Here is a 24695-nt window from a genome sequence, read left to right as displayed (position 1 = left end):
CAATTTTTTTTTATTATTTTCATTTTTTTTATTATTTATTATTATTATTTTTTATTTAATTTCATTATTATTATTTTTTATTACTATTTAATTTAATTATTATTATTAATATATATTTTTTTCGTCCCCCCTCCCTGCTTGGTATATGGCAGGGAGGGGGGCTCTCCTTCCCTGGTGGTCCAGCATTGGCAGTTCAGTGGGGGGGGAGAAGGGGGCTGGCAGAGAGTTTACTTACCTCTCCTGCAGCTCCTGTCAGCTCCCTCCTCCTCCGCGCCGTCAGTTCAGCTCTTCTGTCAGCTCCCACTGTAAGTCTCGCGAGAGCCGCGGCTCTCGCGAGACTTACACTGGGAGCTGACCGAGGTGCTGAACGGACGGCGCGGAGGAGGAGGGAGCTGACAGGAGCTGCAGGAGAGGTAAGTAAACTCTCTGCCAGCCCCCACAGCCCCAGTCTGTATTAAGTCAATGTAAACTGCCATAATACAGACTATTGACTCGAGTATAAGCCGAGTTGGGATTTTTCAGCACAAAAAATGTGAAAAATGAAAAACTCGGCTTATACTCGAGTATATACGGTAGGTTTATTTCCAAATGTTTCTTTGATACACATAGTCCCTGTATTGAATTTATCCAATTCCATAAACAGAATAACTAGTCTGGCTATCAGGACAGCCATCAGAAACTTTTGGGCACCTGACACTACTCAAGGTCTGGGACCCCTCTGGAGTCTGCCCCCCGAGTCCGCCCACAGCGCCTGTCCCAGAGTCCGCCCACAGAGCCGCCCCCCACTCCCAAGTCAGCAGGGTTGCAGTGTGTGTACTGATTGTGGTGTGTGTACAGTGGATGTAGAATGTATGTAGTGGATGCAGAGTGCGTGTGTAAAGTGGATGTGGTGTGTGTAATGGATGCAGTGTGTAAAGTGGATACAGATTGCACGTTTTTGTAATGTATGAGGTGTATATTAGATGCAGAGTGTGTATTTGTGTAGTGGATGTAGTGTGTGTGCATAGTGAATGCAGAGTGTGTATGTGTAGTGGATGTAGTGTTTGTATGTGTTAGATACAACGTGTATAGTGCATGCAGAGTGTTTGTGTAGTGGATGTAGTGTGTGTATAGTGAATGCAGTGTGTGTTTTTGTAGTGAATGCAGAATGTGCATAGAGAATGCAGAGTGTGTATAGAGAATGCCAGTTGTTTGTGTGGTAGATGTAGTGTGTGTATAGTGTGTATAAATGAATGTAGTGTTTGTATAGTGAATGCAGTGTGGGTTTGTGTAGTAGATGTGGTGTGTATATAGTGAATGCAGAGTGTGTGTGTTTGTGTAGGCATGTAATGTGTGTGTAAAATAGGGTGGGCATTTTTATTGTTTTAAAAAAAAAATTAAACATTATATTTTTTAACATTTTATTTTAGTCCCCCCTCCCTACTTCATACTCGGCCAGGAAGGGGGGAGATCGCATTCCCTGGTGGTCCAGTGGCTTGGTGCTCGGAGCCAGCCGTTGGACTCTGCAGTGGGGGCCAAGCAGTACACTCTGACTTCACTTCCCAGCAGCTCCTCAGTGTCTAACTCTCGCGGGCTGCGTGCCATGCGGAGCTTCGCCGTGACAACGCTCTGATGGCTGCGGGACTCACGAGCATTAGAGACAGGGGAGCTGCTGGGAAGTGGAGTCAGTGTGCTGGGCACACTTTCTATCAAAATTAAAACAATCCTGAGCAACAGAAAACACAAGAAATAGAGCCTATCAATGAGCACAAACTGAGAAAATTCCCTGAAGGTAAGAAGGAGCCTGTACACTCTTGCCCCCATAGCAATTTTAAATTGTCATGAAGGTTGGAGTATTCCTTAAAATAAAAATTAAAATCTGCACAAATGGGCATTAATCTCCATTCAAAGACTGCACTAAGAAACAATCATACGAACTACATGCTCAAAAGACTTGAGACTTAACTAACCCTGTAAATCTTTGAAATCACTTGGTAAATAAACAAACATTTATGGATTTTTGGTAAGTGATAGAAAAAAACTATCCTGGGGTGTTCCTTTTAGATATATATATATATTATATTATTATTTTATTTTTATTATTATTTTGTTTTGGAGAGAGTGAGAATCACTTATATCTAGTATAATATCCTTATTTTATTATTCTGTTTTGTCTGCCCGTTTAGGATGTGAAATCTTTTCTTTTTCTCTGTCTCCCCTCCATCTCCTTTCCTTCTTTTTTTCCTCTTTTTTCTTTCCTTTTCCTTTTCTCCCTTCAATCTTTTTCCTTACCTTTTCCTTTCCTTCTCTCTTTTCCTTTCCTTTTCTTTCTGGCCCTCTTTTTACTAAGTTTGGTCCTTAACTGCCACCGCTAATTGTTACATACTGGGTTCATTAGGGAGGGTAGTGATGGCGGTGTTGATTGTTAGTTTAACCTTTCCATTTTACCTATCCAAATGTTCCAGTCTTCTATTTGAGTATATCTGTTTCCTAAGCTCACCATGATACCCCTTTCCATTCTTGCTTGCCAAATGGCTTGTGTTATAAATTCTTGGATGCGTGGGATTGTCTCTGTTTTCCAGTTTCGTGCTAAAAGCAGTTTAGCTGCTGTAATTATATGTAAAATTATCATTAATATTTTTTTGGGTAATTTTTGGCCAGTACAAGTTTAGCAGAACCACTTCTGGTTTGAAAACTAATTTTATATCTGTTAATTTATATATCGCCTTGATTACATCTTTCCAGAAGTTATTTATTGGTTTGCACTGCCACCAACTGTGGATTAAATTGCTACATTAATGTGACATTTCCAGCAACAATCTGATGTATCTGGGAAAATTTTCTTTAATCATTTCAGTGTTAAATACCATCTGTTTGAGAGTTTAAATTGCGTTTCCGTAAGGTTTAAACAATGTACATATTTATGTTATCTGTTTAAAGAGCTTATCCACTCTTCTTCTTCTATATGTATTTGTAGTTCTTTTTCCCATTTGTTAATCAGTTCTATGGGTTTGTCGTGTCTCCATATGTACATAACTTTGGCACATTTTGACATTAGATTTCTATAGTTCTTTAATTCAATTAGATATTCAAACATTGTAACTTTCTCCCCCTCATTTTGGAGGAGATATTTTGTTTAAAAAACTCTTAATTCGCAGATAGTTAAAGGTATCTTTGGGGGAACTCTGAATTCCTCCACGATTTGATTGAAGATTTTGATTTTATGTTCCGTTATTATGTTTTTAAATTCCCTTATCCCCCCAGTCTTCCAGGTATCTACTTTTATGTTATCCAACATATCTGAAATACTAGAGAAAGGAAGCTCATTTATTATTATTATGTTTCTGAGTTCTGTATTGTTTGTGAATTTGTCCCACCAACTTGTTAATTCTTTGAGTATCTGGGATTTAGTTCGTGCATCTTTGATGATTTTTTTATTTACATCTAATACCCAGAATAGTGACGTTAGATTTCCTACCCCAGTTTGAACTTTTTCCATTTTGTACCATGTTTCTTGGATTGCAGCAATATTTTGCGATAGCAAAATATGAAAAAGTTTACTGGCCTGATAACATTGTATTGTTTCCGGACAACTCAAACCTCCATCCTGCCTTGATCAAGCCATAACTTTCATTTTTACTCTTGCTTTCTTGCAGCACCATACACATTTATGAAAGGAAGAGTGTAGTAAAGATAGCCAGTTTTCTGTGAAATTGAGTGGGATCCTTCTCCATAAATACAACCATTTTGGTAAAATATCTGTTTTTAGAATATTGATCCTGCCCGACCAAGAAAATCCCATGCCTTTCCAGTCCCTTAAATTTTTATTAGTTTGAGTTAATAGAGGTAGAAAGTTGGCTTCTACTATATCTTTTAATTCTGAGGTTAATGTTATGCCTAAATATTTTAATCTAGTTATGGTAGGGTGTGGAACTGCACTCTATCCCTTTAAGCAGTATGTAGCTGGGTGCAACTCAGACAGTCTCAGTACCCGAGACCAAAATGCTGAATAACAAAATAGAAGGAAAGTCGAGGTACTCCAAGGTACAAATCAGGCAATTTTATTGAACCCACTCCATCGCAACGTTTCGACCTACATGCTTGACAAAGACCGTGTAGGTCGAAACGTTGCGATGGAGTGGGTTCAATAAAATTGCCTGATTTGTACCTTGGAGTGCCTCAACTTTCCTTCTATTTAAATATTTTAATCTGTCTTTGTTTTCTGGTAGCCCTAGATTTTGTACAAGAAAGTTAATTAACCTTTTATTCAGGTTGTTGCTATAAATATTGATTTCTCTGAATTCATTTTATATCCTGACACTTAAGAGTATTTATTTATCTCCTTCAGTAGCTATGGGACTGAGGTTTTTGGTTTTTCTAAGGTTAGTAGGATGTCATCAGCATAAATATTTAGTTTACTTTGTCCTAGGGAGTTCGTAAACCCTTTAATTTTTTTATTTTGTCTTTTTAGAATTGCGAGAGGTTCTAACACCATTATGTACAGTAAGGGGGAAAGGGGGCACCTTGTCTAGTCCCATTTTTTACTCTAAAAATTTGTGATGTGAATCCTGACCCTGTTATTTTGGGAAACTGTAGAGGGCGGATATAGCTTGTAGTATTGATCCTGTGATTCCATATTGTTTTAAGGTAGCTAACATGAAGCCCCACCCAACCCTGTCAAACGCTTTCTCTGCATCTATTCACAGTAGTATTAGAGGGTTCTTTTAATTTCTGTTAATTCGAGTATGTTTATTATTTTTCTAATATTGTTGATTGAGGACCTCCCTGGTATGAATCCTACTTGATCATTATTAATTAGTTGTGGTATAACTGTTTTTTTTTTTTTTTTTTTTTTTTTTTAAATTCTTTATTTTTGTTGTGCACAAAAGTAACAAAAAGCCTTGGTGCGCCACAACAGCGACATCAAGAAAATTGATAGACATTTGTAGTAGAAGTCGTGGCATTTGTTTGTCAAGGCACATTTTTAGATTAATGAGATCAAAATTTCGACATCTTAGGGTCTCGTTTAGTTTAAGTGATTTAACTAGATTTAACAAGATGCACTCGTCAGGTAACAGTATTCAGAGGAGTGACAAAGAGGGAAAGTGCAGGGTAAGTTATAGGCATAAACAAAGACTCGTTCAACAGATTAGGTCGTCGCCGACATTTGGCAAGGGTAGTCAAGATATGCTGCACTATTTCTTTTTGTGTGATATCAAGATAGGAACACATGTAAAACAGGGCATGGTATAGTAATGATTTACAGTACATTCAGGCTAAGCCCGCATAGCTATATAAAACAGCATAGACAGGTTTTTGGCCTGGTCGCAGATTATACAGTTTCGTGACATTTGCAAAGGTACTACACAGTATATTTGTTAACGTATAGGTAACCAAGTGTGTCAGGTTTAAACCATGCTAATGCAGGTACCAGGTCTTCACTAACTATTGTCCCGTGATGCAAGATCCTACACTATAGACATTGTATCCGATGTTGTGCCGAATTATAATACGGTAAGCTGTCCGCACACAGGGTCGGTGAGGTCTTTTAGGGCGCCAGTCCTCCGTCTGTCCTCCCCTAGGACCTATTCCCCCGCGGAGCGCTCCGCGATGCCGTGGGCACTCGGGTTCCAGACCAGTCCAGGAGACCCCCCACCAAAGGTTCCTGCACACGCTGTCCCCTGCACCTCCCCAGCAACACTCGCGCTGCCTGATAGCACCTGGGCCCACGAGTCTCACCCAGTACAGGCCTCACACTTAGAGCCGGTGCACCTCCCCCCCCTGGCCACCGGTATACCGGAGGGGGTCGGTGCCCTCTAGCCCCACAGGACTCACTGCGCCAGGGACATCCTTCTCCGAGCCCCCCTCAAACCCAGATGCATGGGCCAGAACTGCTACCAGGGGGCGGGCCACCCGGGGTATCCGTCCGTGGGCCGGCAGCCGTCTGGGACCCTCGAGCCGCATGCAGAGCCGCATGTAGAAGCCTGTGGAGCCCGTGTCCGCTTATCCGCACTTAGCTGCTGGCGGGCTGTTCCTGGGAAGTCTTTGCCAGTGTAGGCGATCGACTCGCGGGGGCTTCCGTTGCCGCGAAGGTCGTCACCATGTGGCCGGGATAACCCCCACCAGCCTGGGGGGGGAGCGGGGCCGCGCCGCCGGCAGGGCCCGTCCGCGTGGAGTCTTTTTCGGTCCACAGGTGTCTTTCTGGTGCTGGGGGAGTGTGTCACCACTCAATTACCGGGATGTCCCCTTTAGGGTGTCTCACGACAGCTTTGTAAGTCGTTTTTTAGTAGCTTGTGGCTGCCATCCAGCTCGGCGGCCCGGCCCCGCCCCCCGGTATAACTGTTTTTAATCCATCTGCGAGAATAGAAGATAATATTTTTAATATCTGTATCAATTAACGATATAGGTCTATATTTACCTATCAATTCTGGGTCTTTATCTGCTTTTGGGATTGGAACAATGTTCGCTCTCAACAGTTCTCCAGGACAGCTTCCTGTTTTCATTATGTAGTTGAAAATATTGGTGAGTTCCCCTTTTATTTGATCTTTTTTATTAGTTTGTAAAATGTATTTGTGAAACAGTCTGGGCCTGGGGCAGTCTTAAGTTTGAGCTTTTCTATGGATTTACTGACCTTTGCTTCTGTTGTGGGCTGGTTTATCCACTTTAATTGGTCGGGTAGAATCTTTGACATGAGTAAATTTTCGAAGAATTCCTCAGTCTCTTCCCCCCCCCCAAAAATGTTTCTTCTGGTAAGTTATATAGACTCTGATAAAATCTCTGGAATGCTCTACCCATTTTTTCTGGGGCCATTAGATACGTTTCTTTGTCTTCTATTTTAACTATTACGCTTTTGTGTTTCTCTGTTTTCAATTTGTTGGACATTAGTGTTTCTGGTTTATTGCCCTTTAGATACCACTTGGAATGTAGTGCTTCTAACTGATTGTTTGCTTTATTCATTAATTTGGATATTAATCTGTTTTTCTGTTTCTATAATCTTCGTTGCTATTTGTGTGGAAAGTGTTATTTTATTCTGCCTCTCATGTTCGCTTAGTGTTATGTACAGATTATGGAGAGGCAGTAATCCTTTCTTATTTACCAAGGCTGCCATTTTTATGTAGCTACGTTCTTATAAGCACACCAGACCGTGATATCTGGTGTAACTTTATTTTTATTTTCGGAAAAGAAAAGATTTGTTATATTCTTAATTTTTTCATCATTGTTTTTTTTTTTAATGTAATATAAAATCTTTTAAACGCCACTCTTTACAGAATGTATCAAAGTTATCTTAGTATTCCAACATGATGGGATTGTGATCTGACCATGCTATATCCTGTATCTCTATTCTTTTAACAAGATATAGCATGGTACCGTTACCCAGAATGAGGTCAATTCTGGAGTATGAATTAAATGTTCTAGAATAGCACGTGTAGTCTAGGTCAGAGGGGTGAAATGTTCTCCATATATCGCTTAAATTATGGTTATTTAGTACATTTTGCAATCTGTTTTCAGTTTTTTTCCTGCTATTCCTGTCATTCTGGCTCTTTCTGTCTTTCAAAGGGTTCACTACGCAGTTAAAGTCCCCCATGATTAATACCAACCCTTGTTTAATCTGCTCTATTTATTTAAACTCTTTTGTGATACATTTTATTGTAGATTTGTTTGGTGCATAAATGTTAGCTAATGTGAATACTTTATTATGTATTTCGCAGATTAAAATATAATGTCCTTCTGGGTCTGATTCTTGATGTTTAATAATAAGGGAGACATTTTTTGCAAACATAAATGCTACGCCTCTTTTTTTTTTTTTCCTCTAGAGCCGCGCTTATGATAGTGGGGTATCTTGATGATTTAATTATATTTTTATTGGATCTTGTCCAGTGGGTTTCTTGTAGGGCGCAAATTTGTACTCTATTTTTTTGTCAGGAAATCCGCAATTATAGACCTTTTTTGGCATGCCCCTTACATGTAAAGAGCTAAATTCCTCAAGGCTCGGCTGATGGTGTTGTCTCCCTTCTCATCTCCATTGACTAGCTTGAGATTTCTGCTTCCTTCTGGTGCTAGTAGATGGCGCTTCTTCTGATGCTTAACCTTCTACCCGCACTACACCGTGGCTAACTCTGCTGACACTCTTTTCCTGTAACAGAACATCCTTGTGAGATAATTGTTCATCCCTGTACTTGTCAAATGTCCTAAAACTTTTCCCCTGCTAACGTCTTTAACACATAGCCTGCATTTTGCCAAACACTTATCCCATACTATCAAAATGATCCCACACTTCTCTCCTGTGCACTAAAATTGGTTGATTTCATAGCACTGCTACTCTTCTCGTGCTGCACTGAAGAACCACTGCTGCTTCTTAATGTGCTTGTTAATGTACCACAACCTGCTGCAATAGTACTAGTTAGTGTGACACTGTTTATGGCACAGCATGTGGGGAGGGGAGGATATAATTGCTGCCTGTGTCAAACTAGTAGTACTACTACTATTATCCTTTGCGTTTTAGTTTTTCGGGTGATGGAGTCCTCACAATAGACTGCTGCTCTTCCTCTTTTCCCTCTCTACTTTCACTGTACAATATAAGGTTGTGTCTGACATTTGTGGCATTGACGGCCTGGCTACATTGCTCCTAGTACTTGTGAGGATGCTGCTTCTGCTACTCATTTGTTTCAGTAAACGTCTATGACTAAATTTTGCATTTTCAGAATGCTCTGACACTCTACCTTTCCCCTGCATTTGATGTTTAGAATGTAATACCGGCATTCTCTTACTAGGTTTTGGGCTGGACATTGCTGAGTTTGCTGAAGATGCTGCAAAGGTGGCTAGCATGGGCTCTGGCTTATCATCATTTGAGAGAACAGTCTCCCTAACAGCTTTCTTCTTAAAACCATATTGACTGCATTCTTGGGGTTCCTAATTTAAGTTTGAAAATGGGAAATTCTTGGATTTTACACACACACACAACGGGTTGCTTTAACAGAAAGAAAAGTAGAAACTCAATGAACTGGAATATGCTTTCAGCGCACTAATTCTATTCCAGTAAAAAAACAAACAAAAAAAAAACGTATTTGCATAATAATTTTTTATACTTTTTTATTTTATGTCCTGCAAAAAAACAAAACAAAACTGCAGTGCTTTACAGGGTTAAGCCCCCATACCCAGGGACAGATAAATAGCCCATTTGGCCTGGTGCTGACAATTATGATGGGCCTAATTACAGAATCTAATCAACAGAAAACAATAAACAGTCATACTTCCCAAGTGTCATGTATCAGATGGAGGTGGTGCTGGAGGGAAGCTCATAGGATGTGGCTATGAGAAAACACATACCCTATGCTAATCTCTCGCTTTTATCTCTCAATTAAATCCATACCCCTAACAGCAGTGTCCAGGTCAAGGTTGGGCCACCTAGGACTGTCCCCTTGCACTCACTTGTCCATACCCCCTAACCTTCTTAGCTGGCAGAAGCTCCTGTTATACAGTCTGGGACAGAGAAAAAGTGTATGTAGTGAGTGTAGAAGAAAGGGAACATTCCACAGTGTTAAAGAGACTGAAGCAGCAAGAGCATTTACACAGTGCACAGTCAGCTTTACATTAATTAATTTCATTGTCAGTCAGTCCACACGAGTTTTGTTCCCCTACATCCCTCTTAAGTTTCAGTAGTTAAGCATGAGCATGTGAAGAGAACGGTAATCCGCATGGGAGTAGAGCAGCCCACAGCAGGTATTGCAGCTCCTGCCCTTAAAACTGTACCTGACTAGCCCGGTCCCCACTGGATCCCAAGGAAGCCCCCCACACTGCTAGATATACGCAGAGCTGCAGAAGACGCTTCTTATTCGTACAAATGATACAAACAGCACACACAGAAACAAACACACATTCCCCACTGGTAGTATATTATTATTTTTATGCTCCTCCAGCACTGCTCCCTCAGCTGATGTCGCCGGGAGACATGAAATGACATCAATCAGGCGTAAATACAGGATGTTTGGCATATTATCTGTTCCCTATTGGGGAAAAATATATATCAATAAATGTGATAAATGCATATGTATATTTTTTAAGTTCAAGTCCCTCCACTCGGTTCTTCTCTATGTCCCTCTTTTCTATTTTTCTTTTTGTTTGATATTTTACATTTATGGTATATTTTCTCATGGTTTGTTTGGTCTTGGACATATGTCTATTTACATTTGTAAACAAATGTATTCTATTGCTTTATTTGTTTTTATACATATGCATTTATCACATTTATCTAGCCAACCTATTTATCTAGCCAACCTATTTATCTACCTATTGGATGATCCAATAAGGGGCATGTATAATTCTCATTTCATATACTGATGTCTGTTAAAATTAAAACGTAGTCCTATTTGAACCATCAACGTCTGTGTTCAATTGGGCTCCCCAGTACTGCAGAGGTACAGACGAAACCAGCGATTGATAAATGAATAGAAGTCCATGGCAATTAAGCGCCTTTACCAACCTAACACCCACAAAGACAAAACGATTGACAATCCACATATACAGTATGCACACAACCCCAACAATAACACAAGCAGCACCTGTACGCCCACATCCATAGGTATTATATATAATACTACAAACTACTCATGAACAAATACAATATAACAGCCCACACGTGCGCAAATACAAAGTTACAAAGAAACTGCAGCACACATAAATAACACGAGTACAATACGAAAAAATACACACCCAATTTGAAAAATAGGACCGACACACCAAGGGAATTCAAGATCTTGTTATGGTACAGTACTACTAAAAGGTTGTCCACCCCTGCCCTATAGTGTTCCTTTAATTTTAAATAACTTAATAATTGTGGCAAACTCCCCTATTTACCTGAGTTTGCCACGAGCTCCTGGAGGAGTCTGCTTGCCAGTTTCCTGCCCACAGACTATGGGCCCTGCAGGGAAACCTGTAAAAGACTACCAAGCTTGACTGACTGTTAGCACTGATTTCACTGGAACTGTTCTGGGCATGGGGCCATGCTTGTGATCGGTCAAAACTATGACTTTTGGATATGTTGTTCACCCAGATTGGGGCTATCAGGGGATGTGAGGTTTTGTGGGATTTTAATGTACTTTTTAGGGTTTCATAAAATCGTATGTTTTTTCTGTGCTTGGAGATAACTGAGTTAGATTAATACAGTTCCTGATTCAATTATCTCCCAAGCACAGAGGAGGGATTCTATTGTTTGTGTATGGGAGTGTCTCACTGTATGACTCTGTTTTTATTGTTCACTTTTTGTCCCTGTGCCCAACAAGGTCCACCTTGGTGTCGCCCTTGTTGGGAAACTTGCATAAAAGGCCAGTGTGCCTCCATCAAAAGCTATTCCAGCTTACACTCCAAACTGTGTGTTGTCCTGTTATTGGAGGGAAAAAAGATTTACTCCTGTGTCTGCTGTTCCAGCTTGCAGGGAATTCAACTGGGAAGTCCTTGTAAGGACTAGAGCTATTCCCCATTCGGCTCCAGGGCCCCAGTCATGCCACAGTGACTGTGGTTTGTCCCCTGTTCCAGCTAGGAAGCGATCTTTTGTGGAGGTACCCAGCCAGGGGTACAGGGAGCTCTGTTACAATAATAATATTGGAAAATGAAGGGAGCAAATCTGCAGTAGTTATAACTACTGAAGGATTCATTCTCTATTATTCAGCAGGCATTTGAGATGTCTAATGATTTTGTAAAGTGTTATGTCCTGACAAAACAGTTTTAAAAAACTGCACTGCCAGTTGGGGAAGGATAAAGGATGCCTGGAGGAGAATGTAGATCATGTAATCTTCATGATGTTCCTGCACTGTTCCCTCACTCAATGCTGATAGCCACCTTAGGATGTCACTCCGTTTACAGCATCACTAAAAAACGCACCAGAGAGCAATGCTGGAGTAGCACAAAGATTATACAAGCCCACCCCCGGATCTCAGGGAAAGGATCCCCACTGGACCCTAGGGAAAGGATCCACTCCAGCTCCCCAAAAAGTTGGCAGGCTGTGTGGCCTAAAAATCATTTAAAAAAAATCTTAGCAATTTGTGAGTTTGTGTGAGAGTATGCTGTTTCTGCCAGTGAAGGTGTGTGTGTGTGTCAAATCAGTGAGAGTGTGTCAGTGAGTGTGTTTGTCGGTGTGTCAAATAAGTGAGTGTGGCAGTGTATGGGTCAGTAAGGGTGTCTGTCAATGTGTATCAAGATAGTGAGAGTGTCTCTCAGTGAGTGTGTGTGTCTGTTAGTGAATGTATTAGTCATTAAGTGTGTCTGTCAGTGTGTGCCAAATCAGTAACAGTGTCGTGTGTGTGTGTGTGTGTGTCAGCTCCCTCTGTGTTTAAATGTGTGTCAGTGTCCTTTGTGTGTGAATGTGTATGAGCCAGTGTCCTCAATAGAAATTACTTTATTCAGGTAGGGGTATTTGGGTATACTCTGCAGGTCTAAAAACACTGCATTACAGAACTAGCACTAAGCTTTACAGCTAAGCACTTGCAGGGAGCCCTACCCTAAACTGAAATAATGTCCTTGCTTCTTCTACTGTGAAATTTTTTTTATAAGAAAAAACAAATAAAATAAATCAAAATAATGGGAATGGAGAGAATAAATCTTTTATGGTGATAACACAAAACGGATTAATTCTCTTTAATATTAACCAGGTTGCTAAATTTTTCTCAGTAAGACCGCACACTGTGAGAAAAAGAACAAAATGCAAAATGCTAGTTCATTGTCTCAGTCCTGTCCCTGTCATCTTAACCCTGCACTGTAAACAATTGCAGTTTGTAAGAAACTGCAATGTTTACCATTCAAAATTATGTCCAGGTCTGATGGCTGTCAGTATGACAGCCACTAGAGACGCTTCCATTGCATTGACCGAGTCAAAGCTAATCAACTATCGCCCTGCACCACCACCTGAGCTCAATGCAGAGTCATCAAAACATTAGCAAACATCTGGCCACTTAATTGGAAAGTTGCTAGGGCACTCCTAGTACAATAATTACAGTACTTGTTATAGTGCATAGTGTTCCTTTAGTTCATCATGAGGTACCCTCAAGGAAACAAAAGATTAGAAACAAATGTTTAACTTTCAGGATAGAAGCTCTCTAAAGACGGCACAAATGAGAATGCAGGACACATATGATGGTCATATGAGGGACCCAACTTCAATATAACTGTAAAATAAATGTTACCACACAGTCTTCAAGAGGCTTCCAAAAACTCAGTGTTTTGTTACTTTCCATATAATTTATTTCTGTTTTGTTTTTTTGGAATTTGACAATTTTTATTAGTCAGTGAACGTTTAGCACAGTGTCATTGAGAGTGGGAGTTCGTACAGTACTCCCAACACCAAACATGTACATAAATTGCAGCGTACAATCATAACATTTGGATCATAACATAGTAAATACATTCGGTGTGTCTGTTAAGTTTCACTCAACCTTTTTACCTAGAAGGGTCGGGGGGGGGGGGGGGGAGGAGGTTCAATATTGACCAATATTTTGGGGGCCTTCTGGACTAGTTCCGGACTAGTGCACGTAGTCACTGGTAGGTGAGGCTTTGGGGTAGGCCCGCTCTGGATCTTTCTAAATAGTTTTCCCACATTTCATGGGCTTTTTTTCATGTGTTTTTTGTTTCCAAATTGGTTTGCCAATGTATTTTCATAATCCCAGTTAAGTGAGGTTTGTCGTATTAGGAGTTCCCTGGTGGTAGCCACAAGCTTTTTCCACAATCGTGCAATGAGTGTTACTGCTGATATAAGTACATGGTACATGGCTGACCATATGGCTTTGGGTGTCTCCCCTGGGGGTATGAATAGAATACACAACTCCAGGGTGAGGGTTATCTGTGTTCGTATAACCTCTGAGATTGTGTTTTGCACCATGTGCCAAAATGGTTGTAGGGTGTCACATGTCCACCATATGTGGGACATGGTGCCTCTATGGAGCCCACATCTCCAACATTTGTCCGTGGAGCGTGGCCATATTTTGTGGCGTCTAGTCGGCACCAGCGATAATGCAGTTTGTGCTGTAGTTCTAGGTGTGTGGCGCATGAGGTCACTCCTTTGTGTGATGTGTATGCCTTGTCCCATTTTGTTTTATCTATGTTTTTCCCCATTTCTTGATGCCACGATTGTACGTGTGTGTCAGCAGATATGTCTGTTGTGTGGAGGATTAGTCGATAGCTAATTGAGATTGACTTCTTGAGTGTTTTTTTGTGCGTGCACAGGAGTTCAGATTAAGAGAGATGTGTTCGGGGGTCAGTATTGTGGGCGTTTGGTTTGGTCTGGGCTAAATATGATTTGAGTTGAAGGTATGAGAAGACCATCCTGGGAGGTAGGTCGTGGTCTAATTGGATGTCCGTGAAGGATCTAAGTTTTCCTGCTTTGTAGAGCTGTCCTATTTCTGTTATACCTTTTCATTACCATGGTTTTATGTCTAGAGTTGGAATCGCAGTTGCTAATGTGTCTATTGGTGTGGCTAGGGGCACTGGAAGATAGTTGACCAGGTGATGTTTGGAGGTATCCCATTGGTGCAGTGTGTGTTGCGACGTGGGCAGCAGGTGCGAGGCGTTCAATCTGCGAGCGTCTGGGGTCCAAAATAGGGTGTGTAGTGTCAGGGGTTTTGCCCAGTGGTTTTCTATACTCAGCCATTGTGGTGATAAGGGGCCCAGTCCTCCCTGTGATGGAGGTCTTTGTAGCAGTCTTGTTGCTACCCTGGGTTTTTTATGTTGCCACGTGAAGGCCATCAGTTGTCTTGTCAGGGATTTAAGGTAGGTCGCCGGCAATGGGATTTGTAACGTTCTGTATAGGTACTGTAACTTAGGCAGTAAGGACATTTTGATGGCCGCTATCCTACCCACCCAGGACAGGTATTTCCCCTCCCATGAGTCCAATATGGTCTTGAGTGTATTGGCCATAGTTGGTCTTAAAGAGGGAGGCTGGGTTTTTTGTCATTTTGACGCCTAGGAAGGTGATCCTCTCTCCAGTCAAGGGGGAAGGACTGCTTCAGGTGCTCTAGGTTGTTATTGGGTATGTTGATTCCCATTGCTTGTGTCTTAGTGACATTCAGCTTGTAATATGATAAGTGGCCATATGTCTTGATGTGGTTCATTAGGTTCGGCAGGGATATTAGGGGTTGTGTTAGAGTTAGAAAGACATAATCAGCAAAAACACTCAATTTATGTTCCCTCTGACCCAATTTGACTCCCTGTATGGAAGGTTTTGCTCTGATTCTGGCCGCCAGGGGCTCTAGTGCCAGGACGTAGAGTAGTGGGGATAGTGGATATCCCTGTCTTCAGCCGTTTGTTATTTTAAACTTGTCAGAGCAGAAACCCGCGTTCATAACTCTTGCTGCTGGGTGGCTGTATAGGGCTTCCACCATATTTATGAATTGGACCGGAAAAACGAATCTGACCAGGACCGCTTGGAGAAATCTCCAGTTCAGCCTGTCAAAGGCCTTCTCTGCATCTAACGATACGAAGAGGCCACCCATTCCTGCCCGTCTGATACTATGTATTAGGTTCAAGACCTTGCGGTTGTTGTCAGCTCCCTGTCTGCCGACTACAAACCTCCCCCGGGTCTCATGTATCAGTGTGGGTAGAATGGCACTTAATCGTCTTGCGAATATCTTCGCATATAGTTTGTCGTCGATGTTGAGTAAGGATATGGGCCTGAAGCTGGGACAGTGGGTCGGTGGTTTGCCTGGCTTCGGGAGTGTTATAATGTGTGCTAGTAGTAGCTCTTGGGTAGTTCTTTCTCACTAGTAGCCGAGTTGAAGAGCAATGCTAGACGTGGGGCCAGGAGTTGCTTAAATTTCTTGTAGTATAAGCTAGTAAACCCATCTGGGCCTGGGGCTTTGTTGGAGGGTAGGGAGTGAATTGCTTCTTTTACTTCTGTGGATGTAATGGGGCTTCGTAGTGTGTCGGCCTGGTCTATTGTAAGATGGGGTAGTGGGGTGTGGCTGAGGTAGGCTTTGATGTCCTGGTCTGTGGGTTTGTGTAGTGAGTTCGCCTCCTTGAGGTTATAATATTGTGCAAATGCATTACTAATGTCTATGGGTGAGATCACTTTTGTGTTATTGTGGGTGTACACATATGGAATTTTGGTAATTGCTTCTGCCTTTTTCAGTCTTGCTGCTAGAACTTTGCTGGCTCTATTCCCCTGAGTGTAGTGGGTGGCCTTGAGTTTGCGGAGGTTATAGCCCACCTGTTGTAAAGAGTGTGTTTTGATTTTTTCTGCAACCTCTTTGATTTCCCTATGTGTTTCAGTTGTCGGTTGTGTTTTATATTTGTTTGTAAGGTCTGCCAGTTGCTTGTGCCACGTCGCCCATTTGTCTCGGCTTGTTCTCAGCGTGTGTGCTATTTGTTTGATGAGGAGCCCTCTGATAACTGTTTTGTGTGCCTGCCATGTGTTGCCAATAGATGTGTCCTCTGGTTTGTTTGTTGTGAAGAATTTGTTGATTGCCAATTCTAGGGTTTTTATAAATGAACTATCTGACAGGAGGGACTCATTGAGCCTCCATGGGCTTTTGTGTTTGTAGTCGTAAATGTCTTTGAGGGTTAAGGTGCACGGGGCATGATCAGACCATGATATGTTACCCATGAAACACTCCATGATCTGGTCTAGATATCTGCCCTCGACATGGAATCTATCAATTCTTGTATATGTGTTGTGGACATGTGAAAAGTATGTGTAGTCCCTCTCTTGTGGGTGGAGGACCCTCCATACGTCATATAGGTTGTGTTTTTATTTCTGTTTTTAATTACAATGTTCATTTTCATTTTTACATGCAAAACAATTAAAGCTTAAAAGTGGTTTTAAAATGACTTTTTTTCAGGGTGGAACAAAATCTCACACATGTTCCTGTGGTTTACTGTGGAGTAATCATTGGCATATAAGTAAAAAGACCACTTCCATGAGGACCCAAGTGTGACTGTTCATACAATTATACACTCCATATGATGTGATTGGCATTTCATAAATCCTAACATGCACTATCATTCTAACTACTGTAGGAAACAAATAGCGCCAGTCTGAGCATAGCTGCTAATCTATTTACTGCACAAGTATATATTTGCTGGCAATGTTTGCTAGCTGAATGCATAGACCACAGATATACATACCTAAATGTTTCCTTGTCATCCACACAAAATGTGGGCAAATAGTTATTTTAGGGATTATGTCAGCCACTCCTTAGCAACAAGACAGCTAAAAATAATCCCTCAAATTACATCTTGAAAGAATTGTAATTAAAGGGACACTATAGTCACCTGAACAACTACAGCTTAATGTATTTGTTCAGGTGAGATCTATAGCTCCCTGCAGGCAATCTAATGTAAACACTGTATTTTCAGAGAAAATACAGTATTTACATTGATTGATAGGAATACCTCCATTGGCCGTCACTCAGACGGCCACCAGAGGGACTTCCTATCATGTAGGGCCCTAAAAAGGCCCTGTACACGTCAGACGTATTAAAGAAGGCACTGTGTGCGCGCCTTCTCTCTCCAGCCTGTCAGAGAGGAGAGGAGGCGGGCAAAGACCGCGAGTTGAGCTGTCAGTCAGCTCAGCTCGCGGCCGCGCACACCGCGCGCATGCGCGGTAGTGCGCTCAGGACTTCATAGGGTGGCATGAATGCCGCCCTATGAAGTATGTGCGCAAGTGCGGCGAAGCCACGCATGCGCACAAGGGAGCAATGACGCTTCCAAATGGAAGCGTCTGATTGCTCCCTGATCGCGCCCGCCTATTTCGTCATTTTGACGAAATAGGGGGCGCGGCTTCACGAGGCTCCCGGCGCTGGAACCAGGTGAGTAAAAAGGCTTGGCTGGAGAGTCCCTTTAATGTTAAAGAGGAGCTGCCACTGTATATATGCTGTTCCTGCATTGTGACAAATACAAACATTGCCACTGGTGTGAAACTGCAAAACAGCATGTCTCAAACAGCCACTAGAGGTTGTTAAAAAAAAAAAAAAAAGTACAGTCTTCACATTCAGTGTTGAGATAATCCTGACAGCTGTTAAGCCTACATAGAGAAGTGTTGTATGACTTCTCTATACAAAGGATCTTATTAGTTTAGCACATCCTCTTTATGAAGGAGCATTTGACTGGCTGAGATCATCCATCTGGACGTTCTCACATAAAGGTCGTGCAGTGGTCGTGGCAAGACCAGGATTGCTAGAAAAAAGGAGAGTTTTGCTTTATTATTTTACAGTGAGGGCCTGCCTAAAAGGCACCAGAAACCCTCAAACGGTATACATAGCTATACATATTTATATTGTTCCTTTGAGATAGCTAAATAGGGCCGGATTAACATAGGGGCTGATGGGGTTGCAGCTCCAGGCCCATGCCCATTAAATAGGCCCATTGAGCTAACAAAATAAAAAAACACTTTTTTTTTTTTTTTACACACTACTCTCAGGGTTGCACCTGGCCGGTATTCTACCTGCTGCCTGGTCAGTGCCTGTATTGCATTATTACTGGTAATACAAATGCCGGTATTTTTCTCAGTATAAACAGAGATTACTCTGCTTTACCAGCAGGCTAGTAAGGGTCACTATGTGTGGATAGAGGAAGGGATAGGAAGTTACAGCATATCCCCGCCTCTCTCTACTCACTGATCCGCAGGGGAGCTGCTACACAGCACAATGAGCCCAGACAGCAGCTCCCAGCCTGCAGAGACAGTCTACAGCTCAGGTAAGTGAGGGGTGGGGGGAAAGGCTGCAGGGAGACATGGGGACACTGGGAGACACTAGGGGACACTAGGAAACCTGGGGACAATGAGACACTTGGGGACACTGGGAGACACGGGAACACTGAGACACTTGGGGACACTGAGATATTTGGGGATGCTGGGAGACATGGGGACGCTGGGAGACACTGAGTCATTGGGGCACTGGGAGACTTGGGTACACTGAGACACTTGGGGACACTGAGACACTAGGAACACAATATCCCACGTCTCTCAGTGTCTCCATTTCTCCAAGCCAGTGTCCCTAGTGGACACTAAGAGACATGGGGCACTGAGACACTGATACATAGGGGACACTGAGACCTGGGGACACTGGGCGACAGACACTGGGAGCAAACCATCTATATGGCAGAATCAAACTGTAAGTATTTTTAAAGAATTTTCTCTTATTATGGATACATAATTAATTATGCAAATTAGTAAGGTCGGTAATTTTGTTCCAAGAAAGGTTGTAACCCTAACTACTCTTCGCATACTCTTCCTTAAGTATGGAAACTTAAGAGGGATGTATGGGAACAAAACTTGTGTGGACAGGCTGACAATGAAATTAGTTAAGGTAATGCTCTCTAACACTGTGGCAACCCCTTTTTTCTACACTCACTACATACAACTTTTCGCTGTCCCAGACTACATACCAGGAGCTTCTGCCTGCTAGTAAGAAGGTAAGGAGACAAGTGGAAATGTGAGTGCTATAGGACAGTCCTTAGAAAGCCTGGAGCGAGCATTCATGCCAAGCACAGGAGTCTGTCTGCATAATATGCCCTTAGTTGGCCAGCCTGCATAATAGATCCCCGAGGAAGTCCACGGATTGGACGAAACGCGTTGGATATTATTTTTGGGACTTTTATTTGTTTTATTACTGTTCTTTTATTGGCTATTGTTCCTGCTCCATCTAACCCTTTGCAGTGTGCCGTGCCGGGTCCACCTTGGGTGGAGATATGACTTAACATATTGCCCTCTTCTAAGTGCAATTTTAAGCATTACAAGTGTTTGTTTGCATTGAAAGCTAGGAACACCTCCAGTTGCAGTCAATCAGAGTGAACCAAAGGGACTTCGGAGTTGATGTAGGTATAATATGCCTCCATCCACTCAGATCTGCTGTCAGCAGAGCACAGGGCAGCACTGTGCACAGCATCCTGTGATTCAGTATCTCCTCCCTCTGCATGCAGACACTGAACTTTCCTCCTGGAGATTCATTGATTCAATTCATCTCTATGAGGAGATGCTGATTGGCCAGGGCTGTGTTTGAATAATGCTGGCTCTGCCGCTGATCTGCCTCTTTGTCAGTCTCAGCCAATCCTATGGGGAAGCACTGTGATTGGATCAGGCTACCACATGTCAGTAGACTGCTTGTTTTTCTGAGTCTAACAACATGCAGATTTACAGCTTCAGGCTTGAATACAGTACGATTTTTACTATATTTATAGAGGCATGAGTGGCCCAGGGGGGCTAGATGGTGTTGTTAACACTATAGGGTCAGGAATACATGTTTGTGTTCCTGTCCCTATAGTGATCCTTTAATGCTGGGTAGGGTTAATTCTGTTTTAGAGTTAGCAATAGTGTAGGGGTTAGAGTTAATGTAGCATTGTTAACTACCAAAAATTAAAGGGAAACTCCAGTGCCAGGAAAACAATCCGTTTTCCTGGCACTGCAGGATCCCTCTCCCTCCCACCCCCCAATCCCCAGTTGCTGAAGGGGTGAAAACCACCTTCAGTGACTTACCTGAGGCAGCGACATGTCCCACGTCGCTGCCACCTCCTCCCCCGCCGCTCCTCCTTCTGCCTCCGTCGGCCGGTGGGCGAGACTGATCCCACCCACCGGCCGAGGAGACCTAATGCGCATGCGCGGCAATGCCGTGCATGCGCATTAGCGCTCCCCATAGGAAAGCATTGAAAATGAATTTCAATGCTTCCCTATGGGGAAATGAGCGACGCTGGAGGTCCTCACACAGCGTGAGGACGTCCAGCGACGCTCTAGCACAGAAAACCTATGCTATGAGTCAGGAAGTTCCCTCTAGTGGCTGTCTAGTAGACAGCCACTAGAGGTGGAGTTAACCCTGCAAGGTAATTATTGCAGTTTATAAAAAACTGCAATAATTACACTTGCAGGGTTAAGGGTAGTGGGAGTTGGCACCCAGACCACTCCAATGGGCAGAAGTGGTCTGGGTGCCTGGAGTGTCCCTTTAAGGTAGATCTTAGACATAACAATCAGGACTGGTATGCAAATCTATTTTGAGTTCTTTATAGTTCGTTGCACTTGATATGTAAAAGTTATTAAAAGCAAAAATGTAATCAGATGTTTTCTTCTAATTTTTTCCAGTTTCAAATTGATTCACATTTAATTTTGTGTTAGTTGCACATATAGACTATGGGGGTACTTAAAGAGAAACCCTTAAATTATGGTGGAACAAACACATAGCACAAATTCCAGGTTTCATTTTGGTTCAGAAGTTGGACAATTGCCTTCGTTCTTAAGAGAAAGCAATAAAATATTTTGGAACAAACATATGGCATAAATTCCAAAAAGACATCTGTCCACAAAATATGTAATCCCAAATAACCCTTGGACAAAGGGATATCAAAATGTTTGTCAAAATGAAAAAAAATAAATCTGTATTTCAAATGTAAACCCTTTAAATGGCAGGGATTTTACCATCACATTTGAAAGCAATGTGTGACACGTCTGGCACTGAAAGCGTTATAAACAGCTAGCAAATAATGTATTACTCGGTATGTAGGAAACAGCTTTGTTTAATGAATTACGCTATTCAGGCTCTAATATAATAAATTATGCTAACACATGACATGACATTTGCCAGAACAGAAAAAAAGTTGCCTAAAAGACTTGAGGATGCAAGACCATAATGATCTATACATGGAAACATGGTCTTGCAGCATGGATAGTCTAGCAGCATGATTCAACAGAAACAAACAGTGCTGGAATTTGGAGCACATTATTAGCAGACACACAGTGCCGGTACAGGGGGACACATTACATGTACTAGGGGAAACATTAGCAGGACTCATATAAGTGATATTATTGGTGGAAAAATGATCAAAAGACACGCAGTGCTGATACTGAAAGATACATTATCAGAATGTACCAGTACTGGTATTAGGGAACACATTATCAGCAGACAAAAAGTTCTGGTATTGGAGAACACGCAGTTTTTATTATGATGTTTGTTTAATCAGACAAAAATATACTTTGTTTGACAATATCCTGTTCCTTAGATGCACACATTACTTGTTTGTCTTGGAAGAATCCCAGCATTACTAGAGTAATAACTTCCTGTAAATACTACTGGTACGGCATATGATTTACGTGGAACTATGATTCCATAAAAAGCTCTGTCGTATTCCTGTAAATCTTCTAGACAATCCTTATCTTGTTTAAGAAAGAAAAACAAACAATCTCAAATGGCAAATGTGACACATGTTCTACTATGCAGCATATATGAATCCTGTAGAATGGTATTGTGGCAAGTATGCAGAAGCAAGACTTTGTAACTGTAAGGGGGTTACTCAATAATAACTCTTAAAGGGACACTATAGTCACCTGAACAACTTTGGCTTAATGAAGCAGTTTTGGTGTAATGGAACATGCCACTGCAGCCTCACTGCTCAATCCTCTGCCATTTAGGAGTTAAATCCCTTTGTTTATGAACCCTAGTCACACCTCCCTGCATGTGACTTGCACAGCCTTCCATAAACACTTCCTGTAAAGAGAGCCCTATTTAGGCTTTCTTTATTGCAAGTTCTGTTTAATTAAGATTTTCTTATCCCCTGCAATATTAATAGCTTGCTAGACCCTGCAAGAGCCTCCTGTGTGTGATTAAAGTTCAATTTAGAGATTGAGATACAATTATTTAAAGGGAAACTCCAGTGCCAGAAAAACGATCCGTTTTTCTGGCACTGGAGGGTCCCTCTCCCTCCCACCCACCAATCCCCGGTTACTGAAGGGGTTTTTTTCATGCAGGCTCTGTCAATCATAGCCAGGGGAGGTGTGGCTAGGGCTGCATAAACAGAAACAAAGTGATTTAACTCCTAAATTACAGTGAATTGAGCAGTGAAATTGCAGGGGAATGATCTATACACTAAAACTGCTTTATTTAGCTAAAGTAATTTAGGTGACTATAGTGTTCCTTTAAAATAAGCTAATCTAAAATCAATTGATGTACATTAGACCAGGGGAGCTCAAAAGGTAGATCCCTAGATGTTGAAGAACTACAACTTCCATGAAGCTTTGCATTCTTTTAGCATGTAAAAGCATCAAGGGAGCTGTAGTGTTAAAATATCTGGGGATCTACATTTTGGGCACCCCTGCCTTAGAAAACGCTTTACAGATATTTGTATTACAGTCCCATGTATATTTATATATATATATCCTCCACAGAGGCCTTCCATGTGTTTGTAATTTGCTTTTCTATACAATGTGCAGCTAGCCCAACAAAATGAACCTACTTTACGTATCAGGGATCTGACAACAAAAAATAACAGAACTACAGTTATTAACTAGACTTAGACCAGTTTTTATCCACTGAATACAAAACAGCACGAGGAGTCTGAGGACTAAATGCAGTAAGAGAGCATAAAAGGTATAGAACCAAAGCATGGCTTTCCCTAAACATGTGTATCTGAGAAACACAAAACAATGTACTAAATAGTTGAGAGATTACTTTGTGTGCCAAAACCAGGAGAAACAAATGTGCTGATTATCACACATACCAAAGCAAACATAATAAACACACAATAATCAATTTGATATCCAAGAGTTGATAACTTTATAACAGCAGCAGAGAGCTCATTATTTTGCTTTTATTCATTTTATCTGACCACACAAGCAACAAGCATGATGAGCAAAACACCAGAAGAAAAAAAACATGCAAAACATGCAATTAATTAAACGATTAATTGTGCTACCACTGCGGACTAGTATAACATGTATTCAAAGCATACTTTTTTTTATTTTTCAATCTATAACTGATTTTCGTCTACATGACAATACCATTGGTATAAATGCACAGTAATGTATAACTTCCATAATGCAATACCACATATAGTACTATGGGGGGCATGCTAAATGTTGCAAGACATTTTATTGGTTTCCATGGTGATTGCCCCTTATTTAGCACTGTAAAAGACTAATCCCTTTTTTGGCATCTATAATTCTCGTTCTACATGCCCCTAATGTGACCCTCTATCGGGTAAAACTACCTTATTGCTGCCTACATACAGCCCGACAGAATTGTACATTAACTCTTTAAGGAACATGTTATGACAATCCTGAAGATTTAAGGAAAGTCCTACTTGGGAATTGGTAGCTACTTCATACATTGTCATTGGTCATTGTTAATTGATTTTGGCATTCCTTAGAAAACGAACGCCAGTTAGTTCTAATGGCATAGATAAAGCAATCCAGAACGCTGCCGTTTTTAAACAATGTAACTTACCTCCCTTGTCATGTTTTACGCCTTCAGCCTGCAGCTTCCATATCAGCATCAATGCTAGTACAAGAGCTGTGTGTCCCATGTAATGGGGCAGGGCCATCAGAGTCCACGGCCACGCTTCTTACCTGTGTGCACCCACGGTGCCCACCACAAGTTCAACTACACGTACGCGTGGGGCTCACATCCGACTGAGCATATAATCCACGGGGACACTCTGCTTGAGCATTCCGTCTGCGGCTATAGCAATCCATGGACGTGGTGGAGGGAAGCACGCTTATACTTTCACTTTCATTTCTTCATTAGTGAGCGCACTGCTATAACATAGATACACTGCTTCCACCAAACAGGGGCCAGGAGAGGTTAGCAGTGCCACACATGGAAACAAACATTCGGGTCATTATATTGGCATTGCTCCCGCCGAAGAACATATTGGATGTGTATTTAACTGCTGGGTCTATTAACTATTTGCTTAGCTGCCACAACACGGTATACACTGCCATAACTTTGTACCTTGTACCACTGACACAGGGTACAGAT

General features: G+C 41.7%; 1 protein-coding gene across 1 annotated transcript in view; it reads right to left on the bottom strand.

Moving 5' to 3' along the window:
• LOC134601729 (uncharacterized) overlaps window positions 1-24401 on the bottom strand; it is a 126715-nt gene extending 102314 nt beyond the window's left edge. The window contains exon 1 of the mRNA XM_063446233.1: window positions 24162-24401. Coding sequence (XP_063302303.1) covers window positions 24162-24258 — 97 coding nt within the window. The 5' untranslated portion in view covers window positions 24259-24401. The remainder of the gene's footprint in view (window positions 1-24161) is intronic.
• Window positions 24402-24695: the final 294 nt, after the last annotated feature.

The sequence above is a fragment of the Pelobates fuscus genome, chromosome 3 (assembly GCF_036172605.1).
Source record: "Pelobates fuscus isolate aPelFus1 chromosome 3, aPelFus1.pri, whole genome shotgun sequence".
NCBI classification, from domain to species: domain Eukaryota; kingdom Metazoa; phylum Chordata; class Amphibia; order Anura; family Pelobatidae; genus Pelobates; species Pelobates fuscus.
Note: the sequence above shows the minus strand (reverse complement) of the source record. Positions and strands in the feature narration are given on the sequence as shown.